Source organism: Asterias amurensis, chromosome 11 (genome assembly GCF_032118995.1).
Source record: "Asterias amurensis chromosome 11, ASM3211899v1".
NCBI lineage: Eukaryota > Metazoa > Echinodermata > Asteroidea > Forcipulatida > Asteriidae > Asterias > Asterias amurensis.
The window spans coordinates 12,894,670-12,919,251 of NC_092658.1; the positions used below are offsets into that span (position 1 = coordinate 12,894,670).

General features: G+C 37.9%; 2 protein-coding genes across 2 annotated transcripts; one reads left to right on the forward strand and one right to left on the reverse strand.

Annotated features, from left to right (window-relative positions):
- Positions 1-232: 232 nt before the first annotated feature.
- On the reverse strand, positions 233-16,302 carry LOC139944227 (WD repeat domain phosphoinositide-interacting protein 3-like). The gene is made up of 9 exons (XM_071941200.1): positions 16,108-16,302; positions 14,441-14,515; positions 12,467-12,568; positions 11,029-11,211; positions 10,425-10,615; positions 6,987-7,072; positions 6,417-6,518; positions 5,814-5,935; positions 233-5,205 (listed from the first exon to the last, which is right to left on the reverse strand). Exons 1-9 carry the CDS (start codon positions 16,172-16,174, stop codon positions 5,099-5,101), a joined length of 1,035 nt encoding a protein of 344 aa, XP_071797301.1. The 5' UTR covers positions 16,175-16,302; the 3' UTR covers positions 233-5,098.
- A 325-nt stretch (positions 16,303-16,627) lies between these two features.
- On the forward strand, positions 16,628-24,550 carry LOC139944228 (enoyl-CoA hydratase, mitochondrial-like). Its single transcript, XM_071941201.1, has 7 exons — positions 16,628-16,836; positions 17,521-17,709; positions 18,446-18,573; positions 20,162-20,261; positions 20,790-20,894; positions 21,564-21,751; positions 22,315-24,550. Exons 1-7 carry the CDS (start codon positions 16,707-16,709, stop codon positions 22,378-22,380), a joined length of 906 nt encoding a protein of 301 aa, XP_071797302.1. The 5' UTR covers positions 16,628-16,706; the 3' UTR covers positions 22,381-24,550.
- The last annotated feature ends 32 nt before the right edge of the window (positions 24,551-24,582 follow it).

Sequence of the window (24,582 nt, forward strand, 5' to 3'; positions counted from 1 at the left end):
ATTCACATTCCATGGCGGCATACATTTTTCTGCGGTGGGTTTTGGTCCTCATATTTTCCTCACAAATCCATCATTTTCGTGAAATAATGCAGCTTCCAACATTAAAAAATTCCTGTCTCGATTGGTTTCTCACAGTGTTGCCTATTGTCGTTTGGCGGCTGTTGCAAGGTCTATAGAGGGGGCGCACTAAGTGCAAAAGTTAATCAAAATGACTAAGACACCATCTTGATATTATCATAATGTGTAACTTTTTATTTTGCTCTAAGCATGGATTGACTTATCTGAACAAGTTAGAGTTCGGAAAAGTATAAACTAAATGCAGGTCTTACAAAGCTCATGATGCAAACAAAAAATATTTTATAAAATATAATAAAAGATAAAGAAAACAAAATATTATAGTTTTTTTAAGTTTTTTTTACTCTAAATGAATCTATTTACAGCTATATGCAAAGATGTTCAACTTTAAGGATATTGGGCAGCAATTATATTTTAAAGACTTGTTAAAGACAGTGCAATAAATCAAAGTAAAAAACCAAAAGGGACATATAACAAAGATATTGACAAAAAAAGGAGACCACAAATTTTAGGGCTCGATTGCTCAGTTGGTAGTGCGACTCATCCGGTCGTAGGTTCAAAACCTGTTCCAGTCGAGTTATTTGTTCACCCCAAAAAGTTATTTTAAAAAGAAGAAATGATTAAGCTATTGGATTCGTGTTAATAAAATTTAATGAAGGTACAAAGGTAAAAGTATAATAATAATAGTGGCTTCTTATAAAGCGCTAAAATTGTAAGCTAAAATTATAAGCTTTCGTAGCAACAACTACATGTACTTTATCAGATGCGATAAAGAAAACCATCTCCAACCAAGGTGTATATTCAGTCCAGCCATCTAAATAATGGCATGGATGGTATAAAGGAGCATTTTAATGAACCAATTTCATGGGTTACAAGCGAACAAGACATGCTGGGGAAAAATGGCAAATGGCGATGGGTGAGATCGATCACAACTTAGCCTTTTATCAAGGCCTTTGTGGCTTGGAAAGCTTTGAAGAGCTGGGATCCAAAGCGACTGGAAGGGGAGACCACTCCCACAAGTCAAGTGATGAATAGCAAAGCCATGAGGGCTTTTTACAAACTCTTCAATTTTTTTTTTATTGAATTATTCATAGTATTGTTTGCCAATAGTTACCAACTAACTCTCCAATAATTGTCTTATAAACAGATCCAAGGTGAATGATTATTTGTTTTCCATCAGGCAGTGTGCATAGTTTGTTAATTAAATGTGTGCTGACCTGCTGACCCCAATCACTTCTGATTAGTTTGGACTTTTGCTACCGACTTGGCGGCAAAAGTTGAGAGAAATACACAATTGAAAAATAAAAGTTTAAACAGGCCCTCGCGCTGCGCCAATTGATGCATGGTCTCCTTTCCAGTTGCTTCGGATAGTGGCTCTATGAAGCTATCAAAGCCATGAAGGCCTTGACAAAAGGCTAATCTTAGCTGGAAACAAGGTTGAAACAGCCCCAAAAACGGATGGACAACAAGACTAATGGAGTGGCAACAAGGACCAGGGACAAGGCAAAGACGAGGAATGAGGGATGACATAAGATTTTTGCAAGAACAGAATATGGACAAAAACAGCAAGGAACAGAAGTAAATGGCATTTACAAAAGGAGAGCTACATCCTACTAGTGAATGCTTTTGACGTAAAAGAAGGGGTACCGCAAGGCCAAGATCGGGGCCACGGCCTGGCCTCTGTGGCTTCCCTGTAATTCAAGGCCTGCTCTTCCATCCATCACGATGGAGCCTCAATCAAGGTCATGAGTTTGTAATCATAAGTTATCAACAAGTATACTTCTTAAAATGGAATCATATTGATATTTCAAAACTTTTTCAATCTAGTATTCACATTAGTTTCATAACTTTTAGATTTTTATTATTATTTATGACAGTTCACTCATTGAAAACTGTGTATAATTAACTATCAGTTCCCGATTTCATAGAGCTGCTTACATGTTAGAAGAAAAGACTGCTTAAATTTCCTGCTAAGCACAAACGAGCCAGATACCAGTCACAGGTATTTTGGCCTGTGCTGTACCCTGGTTTTGGTCAGCTTGATTTCTTAAGCTACTTTTGTGGGTTGGAAACTTTTTGTACAACACAAAACACCATGTCCATAGATTTACAATGACATTAGACTTACATGGTTTGAAGATAATGATGGTAGAAAGCTTCCCTAAGTATTACTTGTTGAGGTGCTGTAGTTTTTTAGAAATTAGTAAGACAATGAAATGAAAATAATTTTTGTCTCAGTGAGATGAAAATTATTTTAGCATGTAAAACATATTTACCAGTTACCAAAACTGGTAAAATTGTTTACAAGCTAAAACTGTGTTGAAAATGCTAAAACCAAAAATACATTACTTTTGTGACATTGCTTTACCCAAACCCTTTAAGCAGCTTTATGAAATCAGGCTCAGATATTTCAACCTTCAAAAGTTTAGGGTCGTAAAGCACACTTTAATTGGAATAGACTTTTAAATGCAGCATTAGGTAAAGTATGCAACTGGCCATCTCAGTTCACATGTTGCCACCATCTTGGTCTAATTACTTATATCCAGTAACACTAACAGTAAATGATGCTAGTTTTCGTTTTGAAAAAGAAACCAGACTCTTTCTCTTTCCAGCCCAGTTTTGGTAACAATGATTTAGATGGGAGAAAAACCAAGATGGCAGCAACATGACGACATAGTTTTTAATGCTACAAATCATGTTAAAAAGCCATTGAAAATAAGCCTAGTTTATGTACAATGCAATTTTTCCTTAAACATATTTATATGTACACCATACCAATGCCATGTCTAAAATGGCAGCGCTGACCAATAAGCCATTTGCGAGTTAGATTTGAATAATGTCTGGTACAATGACTTGCTAGACACAATGTACCGCTTACATTTTAATTCCTCAAACTATAGAGACAGATGCCAAGTCAAACAGTTCGGGCAAGCTTTTGCATAGCAACCTCCCGATGAGCAAACCCAAGTACCACTGTGCCAAACACATCCATTCAAAATTGTGTATGAGTGTTCACCGTCTCTTATGTAACTACGCAAAAGATTGCCCCCCAATTTTGTAGTAAAGCAACTGTTTTGATAGTCTGAGGAATTCAAATTTAAGTGGTAACTTGTAATCAAACGCGTCATTGTACCAAACAATATTCAAATCTAACACGCAAAGTGGCTTGTTTGCAATGAATACTGAATAAGCATTTACAACTTAAAGAGACAAAGGTTGGAGGGGTGGGGGGAATTGTCCATTTTGACCTTTGTTGACCTTTAATCCTTTAGAGACCATTCATATCTGTATAATCATTAGTATTAATTTTCCTTTTACTGCCACAAAATCAGCCGGTCACGATGACGCGTCCAAGATAGGAAATGAAACTGTCATTACAAACAGTTGTAATTCCAGTTGTCTTGATTTCAGCAATACCAATATGTTTCTAAAACTTGTGACACCGGCATCAGGCCTGTGTGTCGGCATCAGTTGCCTTGGGGTAGTGGGTTCCAGGGTGAATGTTTATATTACAACTACTTTAGTGATGATAACAGCTGACAAGAGTCAAAGTGAAACTGAGTAGATTTCAGAGATTTTGGCTGATGGGAAGTTCACTTAATGGGTAAGAAAACAAAGTTATAAATCTCCCTTAAAATTTTGTTGTCTCCAAAATCTGAACCACTGAGCCATTCATCAATTGCTGAACATGTATGTGCCTCTCTTCATGAACAACGCAAAGCTTGACGATTTAAGCTCGCACAATAGACACGTTTTGATCTCGCACGAAAACGACACGATTTGAGCTCACACGAGAACTACAAGACTAAACTTCAAAGCACAAGCATTCACCGGGTCTAGTCCTCAACTCACAAGCCAAAATCACAGCACGGTGTGCAGCTCAATGCCCGGTAACATTTCTCTGCGTGTAAGAAGTGTGCATCATTTGGAAATTAAAAGCGAAGGCTAGTATTCAAGGTGTGGCCGTGAAGAAAGCGGTACCAACCGAAAAAAGGGAAATAAAAAACGGAGATATCGGCGTAAACACAGAAATTCCACATGCCTGAATAGTCTTTATGTACAAACAAACCTACGCCTAATGTAATAACATGTAGCTTCGTCTCCCAAATGTTGAACAATGTTGAATGAAAACTTTAACGTATACGTGTAGACCAGTGAAATAACTGGCTGACCAGTAAAATGTTGATGCAACTGGTGCCGCTGACTTGTCACTGACAAATACCCAGGGTGATTGAACCCTGAATTCATTATTGCATTACAGGAAAGCTCAGTCAAAGAAAGTGGCTTAGAATGAAAACATCCTTTTTATCTTACAACTAACACCTGTTTTTCTCTATGTAATTGTTTCACCAATTAGTACATTAATTGGATCATGCACAAATCAGTAGACTGCTGACTTCCCCAGACAGATTAACTGCTCATCCATTAAAGACACTGGACACTATTGGTAATTGTCAAAGACCAGTCTTCTCACTTGGTGTATCTCAACATATGCATCAAATAACAAACCTGTGAAAATTTGAGCACAATAGGTTGTCGAAGTTGCGAGATAATAATGAAAGAAAAAACACCCTTGTCACACAAAGTTGTGTGCTTTTAGATGGTTGATTTTGAGACCTCAAATTCTAAATCTGAGGTCTCGAAATCAAATTCGTGGATCATTACCTCTTTCTCAAAAACTATGTCACTTCAGAGGGAGCCGTTTCTCCTAATGTTTTGTACCATCAGCATCTCCTTATTACTCGTCACCAAGTAAGGTTTTATGCTAATAATTATTTTGAGTAATTACCAATAGTGTCCACTGCCTTTAACTTTCATGACCCAATGTAAAACCAACCACAGGTGAAAGAGATGTTTAGTTTCCAGAGTGTTTGTGGCAAAACTCGGTAAATCTTTAATGGAGCTTTCCCAAAAACTCTCAGCGACAACAAGACATTCAAAACAGACACGGGATTTAAAAAATTGTGTGATAGAAATACTTGATTAATAAGGAGGCAATGAATATTATGGGTGTGGCAGACCTTTACATCTTATCGTCAGTCATCTCCATGAAGTTCTCGTAGACATCCCTACTGCACTCTCCTTTTTGGTTGAAGACAAATTTGAAATAGCTACCGTCCGCACAAATTGCTGGAGATAGAAAAGGACCAAAACAAAATTATATAGTTACCTTTCTATAGCAGGAGGGTTGTTACAAGAGGACAGCAACAACAAAGAATCGCAAAGCAGAAATAATATTTGAGACTTCTGAATGTACTCTTTATAAGCAGAACCACTTCATAACAGTGCTCTTTATAGCAAGGGTTGACTGTAGTCTATATGTTGGCAATGTATTCAGAAATCCTCAAGAATTAATTATTTGTACCCACATGTATTTGAATCCATACTCTTTGCACTTTTGTTTGCAGACATTACCCAATCCAACTGAGTTAGTTCACCCTTTGCTGACAAAGTTTGAAGCAGCAAAGTTTCAGTTGACTTCAATGATACATTAAGGAAACAAAAGGTTGAAATGTATATGTTGTACAGTTAAGTCTTGTTATAACAAGATCGCTGGGACTGCCCAAATTCTTTTTTTTTTTTATAACAGAATTGTTGTAATAAGAAGACAGCAAAGCAAAGAATTACAAAGTATAAATGAGATTTGGAATTTCAGAATACATTCTTGTTAAGAAGAACCTCTTTATAACTTCGGTCCTTATATCAAAGGTTGTTATGCCTTGACTTCAATTCCTCACCTATAACAGAGTTGGAGTCTGCACCAAATGCACAGATACACTGAGCATTATCGGGGACTTGAAACTTGGAGAAACTCCACTTTGAGCTGAAATACTTTGGCAGGAAACTGGCTGACGCAAGACTAGAAAGAGTAAACAACAAAATAAATAATTAAGATTTGCCCATTGGTTTGTGAAGTCCTTCAGAACAGAGCTCAAGAATACCGCATCGATCTCATTCATTTATACACCTCAGCATACACCAGACTGCGTTTAAAAAACCTCATAATGCTTCATGAGCCCAGGACGTCTACTCTTTGGGGCAACGATATGTAGCGAAGAATACCTTGTTAAGTAGAGTATGCGAGCGCACAAGTAACAAATTCCTTCTAACCCGTGAAATACCTTTGACGTAAAGTGCGGAATTCTCTGCTTCCAGAACCGAAAGCTCTTTGCTTAAAAGCTGGGCCATGAAATTGGGCCATGGTAATTTTCTGCAGTAAAGTGTGATGTCACAATACAAACTTCTGGCAACATTGACAACTTTTATTTAGACAAATCTTAGTGTTTCGTGAAATCGAGCCCTTGAGCTCGGATTTAAAAAACACTCAGCTCAATACGTACCTAGATTGCTTGTTTTTTCGTGGTTCCTCTGCACCAAATACATGCACCGTGCCGTGGTCACTTGATACACACAGAAGTGAAGAGTCTTGGTTGAAGTTGATACTGAAAAACACAAAATAAACAATTAGCAGACAATTCTCATGAAGATGAGCAGAGTATACTGTCTGAAATGTTGAGACTACACCAGTTCTTCTATGAACCATCTATCTGCTCAAAACAGTTTGGTATGTATTTTGCACTAGCAAGTTAACTACTATTGCTTTTCTTAGCCTTAAACACGTATCAAACACATAATGCCCTTGAAACATAACAATTAACGATTGTTTGGCTTTTGATTGACACCCCGAAAAAATTATTTGCAAAATAGGGAGACCGTCAACATAGGCCTAGATAGCCAAGTTGGTAGAGGGCAATTCAGAGGACATTAATTCAAGTCTCGTCCTAGTAATTTTGTCTTTGTTGAACACCAAATCACAACAAACAATTCACAGAGATTCCATTTGTTTTTGGCTGAACCTTGTTTATCGTGTGTGAAGGTAGTGGGGGGAAGAAGGAATTTATTCTGCTCACCAGTAGATATTGGCACTTCCTGATCCCCTCCTTAGTTCCTGTAGTTGAGTTCCATTACTCGTGTCAAATATCCTTATAAGTGTGCCCTGATAACCAAAACATAACATAGTCTGTTACCATTTTAAAGAGTTTTGGTACTTTTTGAACGACGCAAATCACAAACTTCCATTGATACAATCAATTTACACAGGTTAAAGATAATGATGATTGAAAGCTTCCCTTAAAATATTACTTGCTGAGGTGCTGCAGTTTTTGAGAAATTAGTTAAACAATTTCACAAAAATATTTTCCATTTCAGTGAGACGAAAACTATTTTAGCCTGTACAAGGGATTTACAAGAGTGTCATGAACACACTGCTCTGTGATGTTCATTTTTTTTCTCAAAAACATGACGAATTATATTACTTACATGTACATATACACTGTAAATCTTCATTCACGGTGAGTAGGGATTCTACAAAAGGTGTCAAAAGCCTTTAAGAGAATATTTTGAGCTTACAATAGACTGACAAGTGCAAAAAATACCGATCAAGTAATTTGCTGATCAAAGAAATCGGTAAAGTACTGAGTATACATGTACATGTACAATACACATCGATGTAAGGGTAAAAACTAATTGTAGTCTTTATCCCCGTTGCAAAACTTACAGCTATTAAATTGTTGCAGTACCCACTGCTAACCTATAGGATTTGAACTGTCTCTACCCACCGGGCTAACTCAACAGTCTAGTTGGTATGACACTGCTCTAGCAATGCAAAGGTCACCTGTTCGAACCCCAGCTGTATGATTTGCCTGTGGAAAGTACTGAGTATACCGTGCTTTGAAATAATACACATCGGTGTAAGGGTCAAAACCTTTTCCATAGTCTTGACTACTTATTTACTTAATTATACAGGGTAATTCATATTTTTAAACAAACACACAAATTAAGTAACAACTTTGTATTTGTTTTGCTGATAGCCAGTGTCAAAGTCTAGCGTCGGAGCATTGAACATGTTGAATGGGTACATTCGCTTTACAACCAAAACACAGCATGTACCAGTTTAGTCAGTAGTTAAACCTCTTTCTCCGTTTGGATAAAAGGGGCAAAAATAGTTGTTATTATCGGTATTAGAGAATCTTGTACATTCTCTTGTACATGTACTGTTTTACTATGATTTTAAGCTCACTTATGAGTAAGTTTTTATTTTTTTATTAATTTATTTGTATGCAAGTCGCCAGACACACATGGCCTGAAGGCCACTTCAAGGTGTGGGCTACATTAGACCTTTTTTCATGGGGCTGTTGCCATACATGTACTACTGGGGCTGAAACAGGGTTACCCCCTTTCAGTGTCTTAGCCAGGAATTTGGAAAGTGGGAGTGCAAACTGAAAAAGTGGGAGTGCAACCTAAAATCACTACAAAAAAATAGAAACATTGTGTGCGTAGCACACAACACGAGCGCGCAGCGCCAAGTCTGTCTCCCCCCCCCCCCCCTCTTAAGGGCCCTGGAAGCTCTGGCTACTGTAGGTGCTCTCTGGAGGTTTCTGATGCATTTCTGGTACCTATTTCTCTGTTATAAGTACATTACTTTGATTTAATTTTTGTTTTGTTTTCAACTCGAAAACGAGAGGCTTTAAAGCACAGATATTGTAAAGGTGATCGACGTCCACTATACATTATTTAACTCTATAAAATGTTTCTGGGTCAATATTACGCCAGTTCAAAGCAGTTACTTGGACCATTGGACCATGGAGCTTGGACCCATTTAGCCTGAAGTCATTCAAAAGCGATACAAATAATGCAGTACAAGTTTGCTGTCAACAAAATATTTTGTGCATGTGTTACTCTTGATACAAATTTTTGCTTAAAGACTTAAAAAAAAAAAAGAGGTATTGAAGAAATTAAGATTTATCATTTACTAATGTTAATTTTCTATCCATTCTTGTTCATTCAATTTCAGAACTATAAGCCTAAGGTCAAGAAGCTGATAATAGTTTTTGTATTTATTTTAAACAAATCAATCAATTAATCAATGTAAAATAATGATTCACACAAGTATTTGCAACCAATCAAAATGTCAAGACTGATTTACATGTACCATAATTGTTTGCTTAATTTAAACTGACTGATCATGGTAATTAATATTTTCCTTAGTATTTGTTTAGGTTTCATAACGTTTAAGTCTCATAGGTTGTTTAATTGTTGAAACTGGGTCAAAGGCAATTTGTAAAGTCTGCGGAGAATAAAGAACAAACAGTTTGGAAGACAGTGCCATTTAAGTAGTTCCACTGGGCAAAAAAACGTACCATATGATTGAAAAATAAATTTGGGAGGTCTACAGCAAAACCGACTTGAGATTTGTAAAGAAACATGAACCAGTTTTTGAACCTTTCGTGCGGAAAATAACCATCGTTTTGTCAACTGCATCATGGAGGTATGACTGCATTAACACCAAAGAGATGCAAACATTGAAATCCAAAAAAGTCTTGATGTTTCAAACAAACTCTACAACGAACAAACGATGTGCCCTTGAATTTCTAGAAGGAAAAAAGATTGTCATGTTTGCCGCCGTCGAATTAGGAAAAACTGCAGAACCAATCTACAAAGCAACTGCAGAATGTATGCGGTAAAAGGTGCACTGCGCCGCGTGTCACTTAGTTACCGATGCTGACGTCATAGTAGAAAAATCCAGAGCGCGATGGTTTGTAGGATCGTGGAGATGAGATTGGTACCTAAAATAATCTGAACGAAAACGCGTGTGAATTCGCCTCTATCATACCACGCGTGCATGGAGTTCATGCTGCCTGCTGATGACGGTCGATAACGACGACTGACTGTTGAAACGAAGTCTGCGTGTCTCGCTTGCGTTGTGTAATTTGCACGTGCGTTGTCTAATGTGTGGTTTGTGCATTGTGTTTTGTGTGGTCATAATGTGGTCAGCGTTTTCGAGGCAACTTCGAGTGATTGTTTTATGGTTGCGTTGTTGAAATTTTGATTCAAAAAGAAGAAGGAAACCTGGTAAAACAAATCTAATTTTACTCACTGCTGTTTTTAAACTGTTCAAAAAAAAAAATTATAAAAGAAGTTCAGTAATTTTCACTGAAATTATTAGACAGCACGGCTTCACCCAAGCCGTGCATCAAATTTTTGCCTGTGCTTTCAGCCCAACTGGCCGTGCTAACACGGCGTGCACAGCTCGCTAGCTAACACGTTGCCCCCTTTACAGTCCATATTGTGTATGTAGGCTTGGGTATCATCAATCAGAGGCTTGGCTGGTAGAGCAGAAAGCACTACCTCCCCAACTTTACAAAGCAATCATGGTTAACTGTCTTGCTTAAGAACATAAGTGTCACGACAGGGCCCCACACTCTGACGATCAGAAACATCAGAGTTTGAACTCGGTGCTCTTAACCGCTCCGCCACGACACTTCCAAAGGTGCTGAATACAAGCTTACCTTTTCTGAGGCAGAGGCTAGCCTCGTCCCCTGGTGGTTGAATGTTAAGCAACTCAAGGCGTTGTCATGGGCTGCAATGTCTATCGGGGTCTTCTCGGTGTTAGCGAGGTCAACGACCTGAACATGACCCATACGACGTGCTGGAAACGCTAGCAGGGAATTGTTACTGTTTGGGCACAAGACACACAGACCTAAAAAAAAGAGGGAATAAATAAAAAAACACTTATTAATGGAAGGAAACGTACACCTTTGGTTTTTGGAATTGTTTTATTGTTTTAATCCTATATAAATGTAGATAGGCCTCTACAATAAAACTAACCTATAGAAATTTCACCAGTAAAAGGTCAGAAACTAGGGAATAGCCAGGTCCCAGAGAAAGGCAAGGAACCAGGAAATGGACAGGAACCAGGGAATACCCAGGAACCAGAGAAAGGCAAGGAACCAGGGAATAACCAGGAACCAGGGAAAGGCAAGGAACCAGGGAGTAGCTGGGAATGGCAAGGAACCAGGGAACAACCAGGAACCAGGGAAAGGTGAGGAATCAGGGAGAAGCCAGGAATGGCCAGGAACCAGGAAATAACCAGGATGATTCTACGCTCTGTACCTTTGGGATTACGCCATGTTTCGAATACATGCAGTTGTTGAGGGTTTTGAGTAAAGGTGTAGACTTTGATCATGGTTTCCAGGACAACAACAATCCTGTCTCGTCTGAGCCGGACCGCTTGGACCTCTCCAGTAAACTCCAGCTCTATTACTGGTTTCTTCTTGACATCATCCCATATCATCACTGCAAGGACAGATCAAACAATAATTATAAACAAGTAGTAATAAATAGTAGTAATAGTGGTTTCTTAAATAGACCGTATTGAATATATAGACCTTTTTGCTATGAAAGTGGCCATCTTGTAGGTCAAACCTAGCCCTGGTGGTCTTACACTTTCATATTGTACTACAGTGTAAGTACAGAGGAAGAGTCCTAAATATAGGGCTAGGTCAAACCGTATACGCCTCCAAATGCGTACATCAATGAAGCACACAGCACGCAGCTTTCCCAGCTTGATTTTATTACTACATGCACACACACGCGTACAGACACCATCTTGTAGGACAGATATTAGAACCGTGCTGTTATATTCAATACGGTCTATAGAGCTCGAGTCCTAAGTGACACTCGCGGTGCTTCAGCATCCAGTATTTTTCCTGCAAGATATTCAAAGCTATGTTTTGAAGTATGAACCTATTCCTTTAAATACATGACATTGCACCATGTAATGGTTTACAAAGTGCGTTGGTGCAATATGCATCGATCTAACCAGGAACACAGTGGGCAAACCCTTTGCTCTGTATGATTAAAGTGCACTTGATTCTTTTACGTGCAATACACAACACCACGACTTTGCGTCCGTCCGAAGAACGCAGCAATAATTGTTTTAAAGTGCCTTGCTTTAAAGATTTTCTCCCCCAAATTCGAGCCCTGCCAAAATAGAAAAGCCCAGGATGACATCCAAGCCTTGGATCTGGGATCGGTTTGTCTGAAACTATACTAAAGCACTGTTAAATGACTTTCAAGTAGTAGATCTATTGAGGTCAGGCTTAACCAGTACATGGATTTGAATTACAAATTGGTTCAGTTCCAAGTGCAGACAAGGATGCAAAAAAAATAGCAAGTACAACATTTGTGCGGTGGCCATCATTGCTAATTTTATTTCAATCAAGCACTTGACCAAAATTGGTACTTGTCAAGACCAGTATCAACACTTGATTAGACCCAACATAATAGGTCTGGGCCTATACATGAAATAACAAACCTTTCAACGTTTAAGCATAAATTTAACATCTATCATAAGCATAGATTGCTAGCATCACACAAAAAAAGTGAAACAATCCATCACTGGTTCAATGTTTTCAAACATCACATTTTGAACGCATGCCATTAAAATTTATTGTTTCACTCATTTCTCAATAAGTCTAGCATTTCACACAGAAATTTTATGTTTTCACTTTTTGTCAAATGGGGATTCTAAACAGGTAGTCCCTCTTACCTTTATTTGGGGGGTAGTTGGGCGTCTTCCCACCTCCAACCAAGGCGAGGTAGTTACACCTAAACAACATCTCCACATGTCCCACACCTCCATCAGTAAAATCTGCAAAGGTGAAGAAAAATCATATTGAATTACATTGTATTGTGGCGGCAAATTCTTGGAAAGTTTACAGTTAACACTATGTATATGGATCTCTCTTATATTGTTGAGGTGCTGAAAAGAATGAATGGTAACAACCTGACGTTTTGATCAGTATGTTATGCTTGTTTGTTTGTTTGTTTGTTTTTTTATTTCCAAATATCACAATAAATAATCATGAAACATACAAGAAATAAGAACATTGAGTGATAAGAGGAGGGCACCAGGAAAAAGCCTAGGCTTGTACAGAGCCTGGACCCTTTATAATGTAAATTAATAGGTTTTAGTTTATAACAATAACAATATTGATTATTGAAATTAAGGTACGGTGAAAGGTATAGTGCAAACAGCAAAAATAACACAATGATTGTTTGTAATTAAACTGTTTTGAAAAAATTTGTTTGCTATGCAGCCATAAATACATATTGAGAGTTGATAACAAAAAGGAAAATTAACAGAACATTATTTAGGAAATTACAAAACTTGATAATTTGGAATGGATAATCATGGTACGCGTGTAGTTACAGGTGGTGTCATTTTAGACGATACTGGTTATAAGTAGGTTTTTCATGTATTTTTTGAAGCTGTGCACAGTTCTAAATGAAGGTATTGGGGTGAGCTGATTCCAGAGTAGGGGGCCTTGATGTCTGACTGTTTTCATAAATAAAGTGGTCCGAGCCTTTCCAATATGAATTTTAGTAGCTGATCTAGTGTTATGTGAATGGATGTCAATATTTCGTGTAAAGAGGAGTCTTACGTTACCTGGTAACAAGTTAGATTCAAACTTAAACATAAGGACCCCAAGATGATATTTATACAGTTTAAAAATATCGAGTGTTTTAAATTGCTTGAAAAGGGGTGCAGTGTGCTCTCTAAAGCTAGAATTGGCTATAACTCTCAAGGATTTCTTCTGTACGATTAATAGCTTGTTCAGGTAAGAAGCATGAGTATTTCCCCAGGCTAGAATTCCGTATTGAAAGTGGGGCAATGCCAGCGTATTATAAATAGAGAAAAGCACATTTCTAGGCAGAATATGTTTAAGTTTACGTAGAACACCCAAAATTTGGGAAACTGATGTGTGAATCTTTTGGCAGTGAGACTTCCATGTAAGGTTGCTGTCAATTATAACACCTAGGAATCTAAAAGAATTAACTTGGCTTATTTTAGAGTTATTTATATAAATATTGATGTTGTCATCTTTACATATATTTGAAAATAACATAAAGCAAGTTTTCTTTTCATTAATTGATAGTTTGTTACATTTAAACCACAATGAAACCTTATGCAGTTCTGAGTTCATTACTGAAACTGCCTCCTTTAAGTTACTATGACTAAAGAAAACATTGGTGTCATCGGCAAAAAGAATAAAGGATAACAATTTCGAAGAATTACAGATATCGTTTATATATAAGAGAAAGAGTATTGGACCTAGAATTGAGCCTTGAGGTACGCCACATTTAACAGTTTTAGATGTAGAGTCATAATCTTTCCAATGCTTGTCTTCAGGAGAAGCATACTGATACAATGTAGAAACGTTGAGTTGTTACACATTGGGTAACCACCACACTTAGAGTCGTGTCACCACATACCTTACACTCCAGGCCTGGCATTTCATGTTCGATGGGGTAATGCCATTTTCTTTTCTTTTTTATACAAAGGGCATTATCAATTGAAAATCTTGAAGTCTATGTGAAACTTTCTGGAAAGTCAAGACTAGGGCAACAGATGCCATGACCTCCATGTCATTCCAGACATTTTAATTTATTGCATACACAACGCCCGGTCCCTACGCACAACGCAGATATCAAGAGAGGGCGATGTGTACACTTTACCAACCTTGTCTTTCCTTCTCTTTCAATGGATCTGTGTTATACACCCTGAAACCCTTCTCCATTCCACACGCAAAACATCCTGAAATGTAAGCACAGATTCAAACTGTTATTGTTTCCATATTGACATAATCTAAAAAATGCCATTGCTATTTACTTGCAATTTCTCTCTTTTTTATGGATTGTTGTGCATTGATTTTGTCACCTTGTGTGTGGTGTATTTTTATCCTGAATTCTTCTGTACTTCAGCCTTGACATTGGATTTGTGTGGTGGTTCAAAATTGGATTCAATCAATTTAAAATTAGAACAATGTAAAAAATATGTTCACGTATGATGTTTTACTTCGACAAAAGAAAAGGACTTTTGAGTTCGGCAAAAGAAAAGGACTTTTGAGTTAAAATTTTATGAGCAGTTTTATGGCTTACAGCTACACAACATAGCTTTTCACATAACTGGTGCTAATTACTTCAAACTCAAGGCAAGTACACATGAAGTACTAACTAGAAAGTTTGATCTATATCTAGGAAAATCATCAAATCTAGGAAATTTACTGTATTAAGACAAAAAGTTTAAACTATTCATCAGTATTGTCAGATTGTAGTCAAGTACATGTAGTTTTCGGTTGTCTTAAGTACTAAATACTACTAAGTACCAAATGTACCAGGGTTGGCTGCAATTCAGCTCTGTTTTGACAAGTACTTTAAAAACATGTTAAAATTTGAGTCAGAGCATAGAGGTAGAAACCCATAGTCAACTCAGAGACAGTATACATGTACATTAAAGGAACACGTTGCCTTGGATTGGACGAGATGGTCTATAAAAAGCGTTTGCAACCGTTTGTTATAAATGCATGGTTAGAAAGGTGTTGTAAAAGTAGAATACAATTATCCATCGAAATTGCGTGGTTTTCCCTTTTAAATCGTCGACTTATAACACGGTTGGCCATTTAATTAACTGACTCCCCATAAATGGCTGACCCTGTTCCTTTGCGACGTAAAAGGAAAACCGTAAAATCCATAGGCATGTTTGTGTGGATTATTATATTGTACTTTTCAACTATATAATGCATTTCATAACAAACGATTTCAAACGCTTTTCAAAGACCAACTCAATATCCAAGGCAACGTGTTCCTTAATTCAACGAGTAAAGGCTATCACTATCAGTATCATTCAAAAGAGCGGACTTCAACGAGTATCAAGAATACGAACTCAAGCGAGTGAGTAGTCATTGTAGTAGTACTTGTAGGCCCCCCTAACTCAAATTTGTGTAACGATGAAATTGAGGATGGATCATGACATCATGATTATCTATTCTAATCTAAATTCTAAGTTATGCATGATGATGATGTCCATAGCATAATAATAATTTACAAACACTGAACAGGAACATTTTTCAAGCAAAACTTGTGTTGTGTATGTACGGGGCCTACTGTAAATTTTGTTACAATTGTTTTGTATCTTCAGCCACTTAAACTGATCATACTATTCCCTACATAGTAAAATAGTCACACTTCCATGTTTGTGACACGGCATGGAATCAAATTATGATTTGATCATGCACAGACATTTGAGAAACACTAAACAGCTCGAAAAGTGCATGATTTATCATTGAACAGATTAGAATAGACGATCTAAATTAATCTTAAATTAATAAATTCACACGTTCGTCTCACCATGGTCCTGATTGAAGCCAGCGTACAACAGCTTGTTACCAAAAGGATTCTCCTGTCCTAAATTCATACTGAGTGAAGATGTTGAAAGAGGGAAATATTGACAGTTACTTTCGTGATGAGTTTTCTTTTCATGCACTTCTCGGGCCCTCTAGTGTGAGTCACGGTCGGACTGATTTGCTTCCTACTAAAATAATGGGTTCGTCCCCCTAGCCATTTTGGACGGATACACATCCTAAAATGGGGAAGTTATAAATGTTACTTCTCAAACTCCATAAAAGACAGACCTAATAAATCATTTCTACTTCAATATTTCTTTTATAAAAATCAAGTGAGTATTGGTAAGGTTTTAACTTTTCAATTCAATGTTTGATTTGAAGGTTTTTATAACATAAAAGTGTTTGTCCGCAAACTTATGTTTTTGGACAACCCTAAATTGTCACGTCGAACATGCCGATTTAAGTCTCGCGAGATATAACGAGAATCCAAATGTTGACCTCTGTTTGACCCAGATTCAGAAATGTGTGGTTTTCGGTCAAGATAAGACTTCCCCCAAAGTTGCTGCCAGAAACCTTGGCCTTGGTCTTGATTAAACATTTACAATGGCATCTTTTCAGAAGTGTGTTTCCGTCCTCAGCAAGTCCTTGGTAACGAGGGCACAGTTTTGCTCCAAGTTTGCAACAGGTGTGCAAACGCCTGCATTTGCTCGCTGTTTCAGTATTACTCCAGCAGGTAAAATTTATTGATTGTGTTGTGTGCTGTGCAATGCTGTGTGTGTGGTCCTGTGTGGCAGTGTGGTACGTTCACTTCATGTTGTGTGTGTATTTACGTAATCACTGAAGTGAATCAGGCCATGATCAGGCCAAGTGAACTAACAAATTTTAAGTCCTTCAGTTTTTGTTTGCGCATTGCCAGAGTTATATTTCATTCATTCAATTTCAAGGAACCATGTTTTAAATAACTAAGTTTCTGCTGCCTACTCTTCCTTCGCACAAAAATCCCCGCTGTAGGTAGTATTTTCTTCCCCCATAATCATTATTATAAACCTAATAATAAAAAAGTTAATTGATAGGTAGAGTTACTGTGGTCCTTTAGGCCTACTCCTTTTTAAAGAAATTTTTCATTGGTCGTACTTTGATTTGAAAAATGCCGGGGGAGAAAAGGAGCGCCTTAGTGGCCCTAGTAAGTAATTTGGTCTGTAGTACAGTAGAGAAGGCCCAGTGCAGTGGCAGTTTGGTACCTGAATTCTGTCTACATGTTTGTCTACTGCTGACATTTTATGCATCGTACATCAGTGCAGGCATGAAATTTTTCAAACAAAGTGCATGGTACTCCTGATATCAGATACCACATTTTTGCTGGCCTGTCATCTGTTACAAGAACTTCATTGTGTAATTTTTTGATCCCCAAATGCAGCTAATTATGAAAATATCATAGTAGAGAAGAAAGGAGAAAGTATTGGATTGATAAAGCTGAACCGACCCAAGGCCCTGAACGCTCTGTGTGATGCTCTAATGTACGAGGTGTCTGATGCACTCAATGCGTTTGAAGCTGATAAAGATGTTGGTTGTATCGTCCTCACTGGATCTGAGAAGGCTTTCGCTGGTAGGTAGAATGGGTTCTATGATCTTTTTCATCATTGTGGCGTGTCGTAGCCGAGTGGAACTCAAGCTCTGGTGTTTTTGATCAGCAGAGTGTGGGTTTGAATTCTGGTCATGACACTCGTGTCCTATTAAAAGCAAGATAATTTTAAACCACTTTTGCTGCACCCTTGAAGTAAATACTGAGTGCTTTGGCTCAATTTGTACACTACATGTAGCTCCTGGTCAGCATCCTTGAAATAAGGGGATGTCTTGGGAGTAGATACCACTCATCTTATAAATACTATAGATTGTTTTTTTTTATTTTATTTTTTATTTCTAGCTTCATTCTTACTGTTCATCAGGCCTGATATACAAAGAGGCCGCTCCTGGTGTTGGCCTTGTTGTCCCTTGAAGTCCCCTGAAGAGTTTCCAATTCGACCTTTAGAATAGATTTCCTAATGGAAGTGCCCTTTGAAAAATTAAGACCAAGAGAGGTTTGTTTTCCATTGTGTTGCCACAAACCTAGGTTGTAATAGGTCACTTGAATAGCTGTGTGGTTGACTGCAGAGCTTCACACAAAACGATTAACCAGCTATAGGCCTAAAACAACCAAATGAAAAGTGTTTTTAATGTAGGCGTGGGGTGTCACATCTGTATAACACACGTTTACTACAATTATTATTTAAAGACAACGTTATTGAAAGTTGTCCTTGATCTAAATAATTAACCCCCTCTCCCCGATCTTTTTCTTTTTAAAGCTGGAGCAGACATCAAAGAAATGGAGGGGAAAACATTCCAACAGGTTTTCGGAGGAAATTTCCTGAGTCACTGGGACCACGTTGCAAGAACTAAAAAACCAGTCATTGCTGTCGTCAACGGATATGCTGTAAGTTTGACAAGACTGAATTTATTTGCTCCTTATTTATTACTTGATTTTTAAAATCAAAATTGCATTCCCTTTGGATGATCCTACTACTGCTGCTTCCCAGGTTGTATTGTAAACTTGGATGTGATCCCTGGCTACACGGCAGTTACAGGTTGAACGTGCTCTGACTGGCTAGCAAGCGTAGTTAGCTTGACGTTTCACAAGCCCACCAGGCTTTGCACTGGTCAACAGTTTTGTATTATGATGCTTTTAAATATTAGGGAGAATTTGGGCTGTACTGGGGTGTTTTAACTAGCGTTTGGCCAGCTGACCACACTCAAGGGTGAATGTTTCATGCATAAGTTTTTTATCTTGGCCGTGGTGCCCTTCTAAAAGCGCTTCAAAGACTCTCCAATTTTGCAATGAAAGTGCCCTTTTGCAAAATTAAGATTGCCTTGCCCTCTCAAAGATGAATTTCCAAGCCTGATTTCACTCTTTCCAAAATTACAAAGAAGAGCCTGATTAAAGCACATGGTGTCACATTCATAAATGATGCAATAAGTCCAAAGGTCAAAAGTCATTGTCTGTACATAATTTATGTACATGTACATGGTGTATGTGTATTATGCAATTCAATTATTAATTCAATGACTACATAATGATTTTAATCCACATTGAGCCATGGTGTTAAACCTTTTTGCAAATAGATTCCTAATCCATTGCTGGCTGCTGCTGCTGTGCTCAAAATACAGGGCAAGGAATAAGTTTAGTCAATTCAGTGAACTAGCAGTGTAGTAAAACATTCATATCTGGTGGTCTAGCCAGAGTTTCATGCTGCAAAGCTGTAATGTTTTCTGAACAATTTACAGATGAGAATATAGTGGCTAACGTTTTTATGGCCTCAAGGCTTCTTAGAAAAAAAAACTGCCTTTGTTAAACTCAAAGTTCAAATCTCCCCAGCTAATATAACCACTGATTCACAATGACTAGAATTGCATATAGTATTGTCATCTTGTTATTGAATCACAACGTCTTGATTTATGCAATTCATTGTTAGAGACAATAAACCAATATTTGTATGAGAGAGATTGGCTGTTGCCAGCTTGACGCTTTTGTGGGAGCGTTGCCAAGTTTCCTTGATGGGACGATCATCTAAACAAACAAACAAACATATGATAAAATGTGGATTTTTGTTCAATCATTCTGGTTCGTAGCCCTCTTAAAAAAGTTGATGTTGTGGAAATTTTGAAACAAATGAACAAAGTTTTTGTCTTCTCGTCATTGGGTTCTTGGCGTAATTTAAGAGATTAAAGTGCACTGTTCTGAGTGTCCTTGGCTTCACTTGAACCATTAATATGAAATGAAAAGAAAATGAAATGAAACCATTTTTTTTGGCTAGTGAACTGATTTCTGTTCAAAGGTTAAAATTCAAATTGATGATTAAAGAAACAGTTTTTACCTGCAATCTAATAAGAATTAAGTGCTACTCATCCGAATTGGGAGTTCTTGATTTCCCCCGATAGCTCAAGAAAAGAGCTAAAAAATCCCAAATCTCTTTAAATATATATAATAATGATGATAAGTGAAAGTTTCATGTGTATTTCTATAGCTTGGTGGAGGATGTGAGCTGGCTATGATGTGTGATATCATCTATGCTGGATCAAAAGCCAAGTTTGGCCAGCCTGAAATTTTGTTGGGAACAATTCCAGGTATGTTCTATTGGTTGTGTGTTTTACAGTTTTTTTATCATGATAAAATAACAGTACACAATTTTGTCCCTACCTGACTGTGTGGGGTCACCCCGGTAAAATAATTCTTTGGGGTTTTCCTCCCACATATAAAACTACAAATTCCTTCTTTGTCATCTCATTTGAGTTATAGGCTAGTACAGTGATTAAGCTTACTTTTCTGAGAGTCCTTGGCTTCACAACCCATATCTAAAACTGAAACGTCCTTCCTTGTCTTCTCTTCCTTTGGGTTCTAGGCTAGTACGGTGATTAAGCTTTTTTTCTGGCTTCACAACCAGAATCAATAAATGAATAAAATGAAATGAACTATATGATAGGAGCAATCCAAGTTGAGCGACCCTGGCTAGCCATTGATTGCATTGACAACATTGAAGAATGAGTCTTACTTCTACTTCTACTCGGCAAAGTCCCATGATAGGATATCAGGCCAACAATTCAAACACTGTTCTAAGAGTTAGGCTAAGCTTTGCACTGTCTTTCATTCTACAGGTGCAGGAGGCACTCAGAGACTCACACACGCTATCGGCAAGTCCAAAGCAATGGAGATGGTCCTTACTGGGGATCCAATCGCTGCAGATGAGGCCAAGGAAATGGGTAGGAGAAGATTGATTCTTTATCAGTTACCTTAGTCTCCAACTCTAAAATAAAATTACTAGAGAAAAAAATTTGAACCTGGTTTGCGATAACACCATGTGTGTATCGTATCTACTTGCCAGGCTTGTTTTTTAGAGAACTGTCTTGTCATATATCTACTATTGCACAGTAGATTTATCGGATTGTTCAGGAGGCTTCTCAGTGCTCAAAGGTTTTAACCTGTGACCCCCAGATTAATGTGCCAGCACCCTACCAACTGAGCTATCTAGCCCTAATGTTCTTTCCTTACTACATGTACGTGATTGCCTTTGTTTGGGCTGCCAGTCAGAGGTCATTCAACCTCCAGTCAGAGGTCATTGAACCTGAAACTGCCAGTCACAAGGGTTAGATGGCATAAGTTCGTTAAGTTCTGGCATGTTAATCCAGAGATTGCAGGCTCAAATCCTGTTCAGGTAAAATTTATGTTGTTCACCTCAGCGGCCCTCACAGGTACCCCTTTTTACCAATGGGTGAAAGTGTCATAACCAGATTCAAACCAACACTTTGATGACTTAACCACCAGAACTTGTTTGGATGCTCTTGACTAGTGGCCATGACACCCTAAGTTTGATCTACATTGTGTAACTGCCTTGGATCCATTTTGTTGACATTGTTTTGTTTACTTTGAAGGGCTCGTAAGCAAAGTCTTCCCACCAGACGTTGTTCTGGACGAGGCCTTCAAGTTAGCCGAGAAAATCGGGAAGAACTCTAAACTAACAGTTGCCATGGCGAAGGAAGCAGTGAACGGCGCCTACGAGCTGTCGCTGATGGAAGGACTTCGACTTGAAAAGAAAATCTTCCACTCTACGTTTGCAACAGTACGTTTCTTTTTAACTATAGTGATTAATGTTCTTATGGCCATGTGTGCCAGAAAAAAGTAGGTTCTGGAAATGATGCACGCTCATATTGTGAGCTTGTCAAAGTTTTCCGTCTTTTAGTGTTGAGTTGGGAAGGAGGTTGATGTCTTCCATGACTGTATGTGTATGTTACTGTTTTTGGGTTATACAAAGAAAAATTGGCTAGATCAATAATTGAACCAGAACCAGTTCCCTACCAAACCTAGTATTTTGGACCTATTCTGAGGTAGCACTCACTCCTTAAATACTTTATGATGTGATTACTTTTTTTACAGCATACTGTCCCATTCGAAGAACAAAGCAATTATGATTAAGTATCTTGCTCAAGGATACAGGTGCCATGACCAGGACTCAAACCCATATTCTGCTGATCAGAAACACCAGAGCTTGGATCCGGTGTTCTAAATTGCTGGGCCACAACACGCCACAAAAGTTATTGGTCTTTGCAGAGTGTTGATTCAAAATATTTTTATTAAAGCTAATCGCTTATTGATTTGTTTGTGTTACTTTTCCAACCCCCTCAGGATGATCGAAAGGAAGGGATGACAGCATTTGTGGAGAAGAGGAAAGCCGTCTTCACCGATAACTAAAGATCATTTTGTGACAACATGATTTGTGACAGCAGGGTTTTTGTAGCAATCATGACGTGGACTAAGGACAATTGGTTTGACAATTTAAGCAAAGTTTTATTTAGAAGCTAAAATTATCACCACATTATTCAAACGATGTATATATATAGTGGTGAAGATGAAGGGACTGTTGTCGACATGATCAAATGCAGAGGGGCGGCACTTTGGGCATCAAATCTTTCTGTTTTTGCGATGCGCCCTCTGACAACTCAACAAATCAAAACAATAAGTTTATGCAAGGCTATGAACTTTAATGGAATCATGTTTTGCATATTAATTTAAATAGGAGAGACGTCACAAGTCAAAATGCCTTGGAATAACATGAACTTTGGCCTCACTCTAAATCCAAGTTTGTGCACAAAGAGAACTCGCACATACGGCTGAGAGGATTTCAGTAGAGGGCGGTTTAGACTATACAAAGGGCACTTGGTTTATTGCTATTCATCCTATACCATGCTCGATATGGCAGCAGAGGGTACCCCCTCCCCCAATAAGCCCATACTTCAACACACTATTTTCCTCTTGTACAAAAGTACCCCCTAAAATCCTCTTAAGAATTCATGAGATTCTTATCACACAACAAGGACACAATACAGGGAGGGGGGTACCACTATGCCCCATATCGAGCACCACATGATTCATCCTCGTTCACTAATCTCATTTGAAGTATGGACCCCTTGCACATGACATTGTTAGAAGCCTGGGCTCAAAGGAAGATCACCAATTGGCTGCGAGCTGTGCATTGTGCGCTCACAGAGGATCGTTTTCATTGTTTGGCCTCAGTGATGGCGGCATGTGCAATGGGTCTATAAACATCTGTTTTGTGTTTTTAAGTTGTTTTCTTATATCAGAGTTTTATATTTTAATTACTTGAATTAATTATGGTTAAAATTGTCTTTTGCTTGTATTTTAACACCTGTTATCTCCATGTAATTCTTTTCTTCAAACAGTGGACTTACACAGTTTGAATCACTAACTTCTCCTCATGCATGCACCGACATGCACCAACCTTCGATCCCAGTGCTGTTCCTCGATCCCAGTGCTGGGTCTCCAGTCCAATAGCAATAATGTTTAAATTTCTTCATCAATGAAAACATAATTTGACTAACACACTTGCTCGTTAACTACGCACTATGAAGTTTTTAATCATTGACTTTATAGTCTATGTACCTATGGATTTTTTGAAGATTTCTGTAAAATACCCCAAAAACTTATTTTAGATACTTTACAGCAGCTCACTGCTGTTCAGAGCTCTACATCGAGTGCCAAATAGTTTTGCGCATGCGCGAGATTTTCAGAAAGTCCAACATTAGATAAATTATTCACAGCAGTGACCCCATCGCTGTTTTGTGCATGTTTGTATGACTTTAACGATGAGTTTGTTGGCGTTTGTGAGTAAAATTGAATTTCCCTGATATTAAAACAATGTTTGTTGTAGAGGAAAATTATTATTCTATCAAATTATTCCGTTTATATAGCAGCAAACCCTCTGGATTAATTAAAATCAGTGGGATTCCACCAACGTTTTTCTGACGCGGCCCACATGTTTCACATACAAACTAAACAAACGCATACAATGCACAATGTTTATTACAGTTTGCACACGTCACAAAAAGCGACAATTGCCCAATGCTTGTGTACATTACTCTTGATAAAAATGCTTCACCAGAATGTCGTCATGTGTTACAAAAATAAACAGGGAATTGTTTTCAAAGGGTTTGCTCTCTAATTTTTGAGTGGAAAACATTAGTTGTTATATATTTCTTACGTGTGAGGTCTATTTCTCAACAAGAAAATTCACATTACGTAGATTTTGAAGGATCAATTCGACTCAAAATCCAACCATCGCAACTAACTTCATTGCATATTCATGTTTAGTTTTCCATCTTGGCTTTTAATTGGTCAAAAATCGCGATGACCCCAGATCGTTTTCAACGGTTGAAAGGCTATGTTTTGTTTACGATTTTGACTCAAGAGAGCGCTCGTCAACAACTTCGCACATGCGCAAAACTAACTGTCAGCGAGTAAGCAGCGGTGAGCTCTTTTGTGGTATACAAGTACATAATAAGGAGAGGAAATATTTGGTTTATAATCAAAATAAAATACAATATTATAAAATGACTTAAACAAATTAAGTTTACAAGTGTTTTTTTTTCCAATTTG